The sequence below is a fragment of the Sylvia atricapilla genome, chromosome 8, assembly GCF_009819655.1.
Source record: "Sylvia atricapilla isolate bSylAtr1 chromosome 8, bSylAtr1.pri, whole genome shotgun sequence".
Lineage (NCBI taxonomy): Eukaryota > Metazoa > Chordata > Aves > Passeriformes > Sylviidae > Sylvia > Sylvia atricapilla.
The window spans coordinates 34,544,605-34,552,989 of record NC_089147.1 but is presented as its reverse complement, the minus strand read 5'-3'; the positions used below and the strand labels follow the sequence as shown (position 1 = coordinate 34,552,989).

Below are 8,385 nucleotides of genomic sequence, written 5' to 3'. Positions count from 1 at the left end.
CATTAACAATCATTTCTACAGAGGTTGGGATCTTTTCATCTGCACGCTTGTGTTTTGTTGGTAAGCAGTCAGTTTTTGTAGCAGCAGCAGCAGCAGCAGAGACATTCTTAGCTGACAGTGTAGGGGTTCAGGTAGGTTCCCCTTTTTCTAGAATTTCTTCCTCCTGCCCAGTATGCAATTCTGCTGGATGTTGAATGGGTTTTGTCAGGAGGGTCTGGCCTATGGTGCAAAAGGACACTCACAGCCCAGAATCCAAACCTTGCCATACCATCTGTACAGGTTCTGACCAAGGTAAAGTTCACAGCCCTTACAGTGCTGGGCTTTGCATTGGTAGCTGGACAGGAGTTGATACCAGAGCCGTGTTTTGGCTACTGCTGAGCAGCGCTGTCCCTCTGACATTCTTTCCACCATCAAAGGCGATGGGAGTGGGCAAGATCCTGGGAGGGGACACAACCAAGCCAACTGACCCAAATTAGCCAAAGAGCTTCCATACCATGTGCTGACAGCTCAGATATCTAAGCTAAGGGAGAGAGGAAGAAGTGGGGGCATTTGTGAGTTTTCAGTGTTTGCCTTCTGGAGGAACCGTAACACATGCTGAAGCCCTTCTTTGCAGAAAATATCCAAACATCATTGCTCATGGGAAGTATGGGAAGTACAGAATGACCTTTTTTCTCCTTTGCCCATGCACACGCAGGTCTCTGCTTACTTCTTTCTTTTACTGTAATGAGACTGCTTTACCTCACCGTTCTGGTCATTCCCCATCCTATTCTCTCTCCTGTCCCAGTGGGAAAGAGAGTCAGAAAGTGATGGAGTGGGCACCTGGCACCCAGCCAGGGTGGAGCAGCTACAGTCATTTTGGCACTCAACGTGGGGTGAGGTAAGGTGGTGAAATGGACTATAGCAGGAACCTCGGGATGCCAGGCCTGAACAGCAGAGGCACATTGAGTTGAGCAATGGGAAGTAAAGCTTTCCTAAATTGAGGATTCTTAAATGCCACATTCTTCTGTGCTTCATGTTTTTATGCTGCAGGGAATGACTTCAATGAGAAAATAATTCCAGCATGGAGAAAGAACTTTGGACAGTGACCAAGTGTTGCCAGCAGTTGCTCCAGGTGCTCCTGCCAACATCCCATGTAGGAAGGTGCACTGCCCCCAATGCACGTTGTCTTTGGCTGCCCTGTGGCAGAGAAGCCCCCCAGGGCACAGGTCTCTGGGGCAGCAGATGACGCCAGCGCTGCCCGGGCTCAAGGAGGGTGGCAGGTCTGCTTGGGCGGGGACTCTGCCACACCTGCAGATTCCAGTGCTCCCCCGGCCCCAGGGGTCAGAGCAGCACTCGTGCCCTGGCTCACACGTTCCTTGTCTGTGTCACACCCACAGGTTTAGGGTGGCCACCAGGTGGGACGTGTCCCGAGGAGGCCGTGCCAGCTTCTGTGCAAGGCCCCGTGCCCTTCCTGCTGCGGCTGTGTCGGCAGCCCTGGGGGCTCCTTCTGCTGCCCTGAGCCCGCAGAGCAGGGCAGCGTTTGCCCATGGTGTGAGCCGTTCCAAAAGATCCTGTCCCAGGGCTGTCTCAGACACTTGGGGCGAGGGATTCCTTCCGACCTGGGCCACTTTGGCTGGGCTGGGAGCGGCCCCAGGGCAGGTGGCGGTGTGTGTAAGGGCCCTTTGTGACATAGTGCAGCAGCATGGTCACCGTGGGATGCAATGGGCCAGGGTGTCAAAGGGCCCTTTGTGACACGTGGTGACATAGCAGCTGGCGATGACGCAGCCACACCACAGTGCCTGGAGCAGGCGACGGGACAGGACAGGATAGAGCGGTGTCGTGAGGAGCCCCCCCACAGCACACTCGTTCCTGTCTGATCCGGAGCTTTTCCGAGGCATTATTCCTACAGGTGACGTCGAGGGCAGACCACAGGACTTGGTGACCTGTGGCCTACCTGAGGCTTCTCTTTTGCAGGTGCCTTCGAGAACTTGTTGACTCGGAGCTCTTCTGAGCCATCTCTCTAGAAGGCACCCTCAACGCCACCCTGTGACATGGCGGGCAGATTCCTTGGCCTCTTCAAAGTCTTCAGGGGGAAAAAAAAGAAAGACCCTGGAGCACAAAAGCCTGAAGAGCCAGAGCAGTTCCAGCCGCTGCAGGACGGTGAGTGGCAGAACTGGGACACAGGGCGCTGGCTGTAGCCGGCTTGGCCCCGTCCTTTCCCACCTGCTGTGGACATGCCCAGGGACAGGACAGAAGAGGGGCTGGGGCTGAACCTCGCAGCGCCCTTGCTGCATCCCCTGGGGCATCCTGGGCTGTCCAGCCTGGGGAGGACAGGGCTGGGCCGTGTTCTCTGGCCTCTCCTGCAGCCCCTCAGCTCTGGCTGCTCTCGCTCTGCTAGATGCAGCCACAGACAGCACACAACAGCAGAAGCCTGCCCGCGGCCGCTTCCGCAGGACACTGAAGGTACCTGCAGCCATCCCTGCCTGGACTGGGCCTGCTGTCACTGCTCAGCCAGCACCACGCTTGGAGGACTCCATGGAAACATCCTGCCTTTGTTCTCCTGCAGATGTTCACGAAATTCATCCGCATTCGACGTAGAAATATCAGCACCGCTGCGCCTGAGGGCACAGCCAAGCCTGACTCCAGTCTGACCAAGTCCCCAGCAGAGCCTGATGTCTGCACAGATTTGACCGTGCCCTCAGAAAATTTTGACACTGCAGTGAATGATCTCCGGGAGAAGGCTGTTCTCGTGGAAATGGATGAGGGCATTTCCATCACAAACAGTGACAGCGGAATGACTCAAGGCCTTGAAAATACTGACAGCACGCCCACTCCGACCATCATTTATGCTCCCAGTATGGATTTTTCCGAGGAGAGTGGTGTTTCTCCTCAGCAGCAGGTAAGCAGCCTTGGGCCAGGGCTGGAGACCTTTCAGGATTGTGTGTCCCCTCAAGCCACTGCACCCTCTCAGCCTTTGAATCCATTACAGTACTGTGGGAAGGGAACCTGGGGAAGTTGCTCCCTTGGACGGTGCTCCAAGTCTTCCCCATGCCTCTTCCAGGTGCCAGCCATTTTAAGGAATATTCACCAGAGACTGGCATCCCATGTCACTGTGGATGCCAGGACGCAAATTGACATTGTGAGGCTGGCTGAAGAACACCCGGCTGATGTGGTGCTGACCCTCCTGCACTGTGCCCCAACGTGTGACAGGTACGGGGCCTGCCTGCCTTGAGAGCTCAGGGCTCACCAGCCATTAGGGCCATCGCCCTGCACGGCCTGTGCAATGGGCTCTGCCAGACAGGCAGAGAGGTCCAGGACCCTCGGGCCCCTCTGTTTCCCGAGCCTGCTGCCATGCTCCCTCCCTGCCCTTCAGGGCACTGGGGCTCTCTCACCTGGCCTCCAGAGCTGCACAGGGCATGGTAGTGTGACTGAGATGGCCCTGACACAGAGCTCTGATCCCACAGAGCTGCTGCAATGATGTGGAGAGCCATAGGCTCATCGGTTCCCACACTGGAGAAGGTGCTGCCAACACTGCTCTGCGTTATGGAGGACTGGCCTCTGTATTGCATGTTCACCTCTGATGGGGACAACAAACACGTTTTTGCCCTGGCTGTGAGTGTCTGAAACTGGCCTTTGCTCGCCCCCAGGTGTCCTCTCCAGCAGCTCTCCATCCTCCCCCTGCCTCAGGCACTGGGCTGAAACCTGGGCGAAGGGCAGGCTCAAGGGGCACCAGGCCGCTGCTCCCCTGCGTCTCTCCCCTGGGGCCCTGCCACGTGGACACCTCAGCACTGAGCGCTCTCTTGGGCTGTTTCTTTGCAGGCAACTCTGGTGCTCTGGGTGATTGTCCAGGTGCCTGAGTGCCACGAGGCAATAATCCTTTATTCTTCCCGCCTGTTTGTGGCTCTGCTCTTCCATGTTGTCATCACCACACAGCAGATGCCACAGGAAGTTCATGACTTCTGGAGGGCATGCCAGGAGGAACACCATCTTCCCAGCAACCCCAACAGGTCTCCGTCCTCCTGTCCTTCCCATGCCCCTGTGGCCAGTGCCAGCGCTCCCAGTGTGACCTGGCTTTGCTCCGCACACAGGTTTGCAGTGCAGGCCATCAAATCCCTGCTCTGCCGGCTGCGGTGTGACAATGAGGTGATCGCGATGGAGCGCAAGCACGGATGGGACACCATGCTCTGTGCTGACACCCAGCACTATGCCATGGGTCTACTGGCCAGGTGAGACCCCCCTTCTCCCCAGTGTCCCCAGCATTTCTGCCCTGTGCTCAGGGTGCCCCCCACAGTCCCTGTGCTCATGGGCCTCGTCACTGAGGGACGGCTGAGCAGACTGGAAAAGGCTGGAAAGGCTGGGTGCCCAGAAGAGGCCACCTCTCAAAGCGCCCACATCCCCTCTAGAGATGCTGCGGAAAGACTGGACATCTGTGAGTCAGTCCTGGGAGAGGTTTGCTCCCCCGACCTCAGGATCTTTTTCCCCCTGACAGGGAGATGCGCCGTATCTTGATCCCTTTATGTTCCCGCATTGCAATGCACCTGATCCGGGTGCTCAGCATGGAGAAGCCAGGTTGGGATCTGCCCTTACTGGCATTCCTCGTGGAGGTGAGCCTGAAGGCCAGCGCTGCCTGGCTGAGCGGCCTCACAGCTCTCTGCCCTCTCGTAGCCACATCCTGTGCCTGGCACGGCGCCCGCGCCCAGTGCTGCTGCTGCTGCTGCCTGGGGCCGGCCCTGTGCGGTTCTGGGCTCCTGCCGGCCGGGCCCTGTGTCACTGCCCTGTGCCTTTCAGGTCCTCGAATGCCTGGACTGGACTAAATGTGGTGGCAGCGTGCTGAGGATCGTGTCAAAGTACCTTCACAGCAAGTGCAGGCAGAGGCGTCGCCTGGCGCTCAGAGGCCTCGTGGTGCTCAGCCAGGATCCCCTGATGGTGAGCAGGGGGCAGCAGCTGAAGCTGCACTGGGGAGAGCAGCCCCACTGGGCTTCAGGAGCTGAGGCAGTTGCTCCAGGCTCTCCAGCCTCAGCTGCCCGAGTGCTTTGGAACAGGCCTTTGGCCTCTGGGCCCTGCGGCAGCAGGCAGCACTTGCAGTGCCCACTCATTAGTGCTGCAGCTGTTCATGGCTTCACAGCACAGCCTTGTGTTCCACACAGGCAAGAAGAATGTGCAGTCTGTCTCAAAGCTTTGTGGAGCTGCTGGATGATGCAGATGGAGAGATGGTTGCCATAACCCTCCGTGTGTTCACTAATATGCTCAAGGACAAAGACATCCTGGTATCGAGCACCACTGCCCCAAAGCTGGCTGAGGCACTCCTGGAGCTCTTTGACAATGTAAGGTTCTGTGACCTGAGCCACAGGCACAGGGTTTCTCCCAGAAACTTTGTGCTGTCTGCCTTTTCAGGCCTTTGCCTTGGTGGGCCAGGAGTAATTGGTGCTTAGGCTTTTTTTTTTTTTCCTCTAGGACAATAGCCACGTGCAACTGCTCTCCATTGACCTCTTCCGTAAAGTGATGGAGTTAGTAGTGGATGAGGGAAAAAAGCACCTGAAGACAATTGTGAACGAGAGCCTGTACCCACTTTTTAAATACTGCCACGATGAGAACCAGCGCGTGGCGCAGGTGAGGTTTTGCGCCGTGCTGGTGCATCCCTGGGAGGGGCTCGGCTGCCTCCTGCCCTGGTGCCTCCCGGGCTGCAGCCTCCTCCTGGCCTCGGCACAGGGATGCGGGTCCTGGGCCTCGGGCTGTGGTGCCATCTCGGCATCTCTGCTGCTCTCCAGGCTTCTCGGGAAACGCTGCATTGTTTGGCCAAGTTCCTGAAGAGGAAGGATCTCGAGCAGCTACTGAAGAAGGAACATCCATTGGATATGGACGAGTGCTCGGTAAGGACGGCCCGGAGAAGCCGGAGCCTCAGCCTGGAGAGTATCCCTGCCCCTGGCGCTCAGTGTGTGGGCCGGCAGCTGCGGCCCCTTAGCCAGCACTGCAGCCAGGGGCTTCCGGCCCGCGCCCCACACGCCGCTCCCTTCCCCGGGCCCCGGGCTCTTCTCCAGGCTCCGGCGGCCCCGAGCCGGGTGCCCGTGGAGCCCCGGCCCAGCGGGGCTGCGGGGCGGCCCCGCGGCTCCCCGGGCAGCCCCCGGCCCTGTGCCCGCTGCAGAGCCCGGCGCCGGCGGCTGCTGCCCGGGCCTCGGGGCTGTGCGGGCAGGGGAGGCCGGGGCCGGGCGCGGCGAGAGCCCAGCCGAGGGGCCGAGCCCGCGCCGACCCTTCCCTGCCGCCGCTCTCTGCAGCTGGCAGACGACAGGAGCCGAGCGGCCGAGACCCTGCGCCGGGCCCTGCCGTACCTGGAGAGCCCGCGGGAGCCCCTGCGAGAGGCGGCCCTCAGGTTCATCGGTGAGCCACGGGCCCGGGCTCCCTCCCCGGGCCGCCGCCGCCCTCTGGCAGCCGTGCCCTGGGGCGGCAGCGTGCGGCGAGGGCCCGGGCTGAGCCCTGCCGGGGCAGGAGGCCGTGTGGCCACAGGGCCGCAGCGCCGCCGGCAGGGAGCCGTGCCGCTGCGGCCCTGACGGGCTCTGTGTTCTCAGAGGCGGCCGGAGTGCCCATGATGGGGCAGAAGGAAGAGCTCCAGCTCACCTCCATGGGTGAGTGAGGGCAGCGGGCTGTCAGCAGGGACTGGCGGGGGAAGCTGCACGGCCTGCACAGGGAGCTGTGTGCCCTGGACCGGCTGTGGAGGGCTTTGCTCCTTGCGTGGACGAGGGCTGGAGAGGACACAACACGGAGAGATTTCAAGGGCACCTGGGGGATTCATGGCGAGCACCTTCTGGCTGATCCCAATGTCCTCTGTTTCCTTCTGGGTGGGATGGACATGGCAGGAAGATCTCCTAGGATTCCCACTCTGACCATTGCTCTGTTCCTCTCTCTTCCAGCCCTTCAAGCCCAGAGGCAAGACACCAGCCCATCATCCTCTAACCTGCAAAATCAAGCCCCGTTTTCCCAGAAAGCTGAAGAACTGGAGACATCTTCTGGATCCAGTGAACCAGAGTCTCAAGAACACACCAGAGACACTGAAGAGGACGCGACCTCTCAGGGCCCTGGAGCTCTATGCATAGCTGAGGCTTAGCACAGTTCCCACGGCTTCAGACCCCTGCCTGTTTGTAGTTAGCGCCCTCCCTCTAGACCTCAGACCCTGCCCATCCCCTGTTTTTCCTTCCACTCTCCTCCACCTCTTTTGACAGCTCCTTCCCTCCCAGCCCTCAGACCCTGCCCATCCCCTGTTTTTCCTTCCACTCTCCACCTCTTTTGACAGCTCCTTCCCTCCCAGCCCTCAGACCCCGCCCATCCCCCCTTATTCCCTCCTAGCTCATCCCTTGCTTCACCTTTATCAATAAACTGTTTGGCTTCTTCACTTTACCTCCATCTCTGTGGAGTTGAAGCAGCACAAATCCGGAGTGCAGAGACACAAAGGCCCCTGCTGCTGTTCTCTTCTGCGCTGTGTTTTGTGCCGAGATGCAGAGGGGTGAGGCCGCATCAGGCTGGAAATGTGCCTGTGCTCAAGGTCCCATCCTACAACACTGTGCAGCTGAAGGTCTTACTGAGGACCCTGAAACCCCTGGATTTTGGAAGAACCAAACATGAGTATGCTCTGAACCCAGCTGTGAGGGATTCCATGGAAAGCATCCACAGAAGGCAAAAGGAGCTTGGAATGCTGGAAGCTTTCAAGAACAGCTTCCTGAAAGCCCAGCAATGCTCCATCCCTGCACAGGGTCAGGAAGAGGGCAGAACCAGAGACCATCAGGGCCGAACAGGGAGCTTTGGGTGTGCCTAAGGGCAAGCGAAGCAGCAGCACGGTGGCCGAGACTGGGACGCGCCACCGTGCCGATTGCCCCGAGCGCTGTCAGGCAGCGCCGGGATCCCGGCTGCGGTTCTGGGCCCCACAACTGAGGAATCGCAGCCCCTGCCTCAGAGCCGGTCAGAAAGCCGCCCAAGTGAGACCAGAGGGAGGGCACCCTTCCAGTCTCTCTTGGGCATGGCCACAAACCAGCCCCTGCTTCTCCTTCCCCTGCCTGTGTTTGGGCTGTGCTGATGGCAGCGCCAGCCAGGTCTTCCAAAGGCTGTGGGGAGCGGGCGTGAAAAGTGCTGCGTGCACAGCGGAGAGTCCTGGAGTGCGCTGGCAAGAGCGTCCTGTGGGAACAGGGCTCTGGTCTGTGGCCGGGAATGTTAGCGCAGGAAACACGTAATCACAGAATGATTATATGCGGTGCTTTATTGAAGAGAACTCTGGGAGTCGGGGTACGGACCCAAATCCAACAGCAGAAGGACTCACAAAGGATAAACTCTAACACCACTTTGTTGTACAACTCTATGTTAATTATTAAACCCCCCATTGTTCTGTTGTACACAACCAAGCATGAATTTTTGGTAAATATC

At 59.0% G+C, this 8,385-nt stretch overlaps 1 protein-coding gene across 1 annotated transcript; it reads left to right on the top strand.

Moving 5' to 3' along the window:
- The first annotated feature begins 2,030 nt into the window (after positions 1–2,030).
- LOC136364591 (maestro heat-like repeat-containing protein family member 7) lies at positions 2,031–6,524 on the top strand. Its single transcript, XM_066324545.1, has 12 exons — positions 2,031–2,139; positions 2,378–2,442; positions 2,546–2,878; positions 3,041–3,189; positions 3,444–3,591; positions 3,799–4,205; positions 4,469–4,583; positions 4,768–4,905; positions 5,127–5,303; positions 5,434–5,589; positions 5,748–5,849; positions 6,252–6,524. The coding sequence occupies exons 1-12, from the start codon at positions 2,031–2,033 to the stop codon at positions 6,522–6,524; spliced, it is 2,172 nt and encodes a 723-aa protein (XP_066180642.1).
- Positions 6,525–8,385: the final 1,861 nt, after the last annotated feature.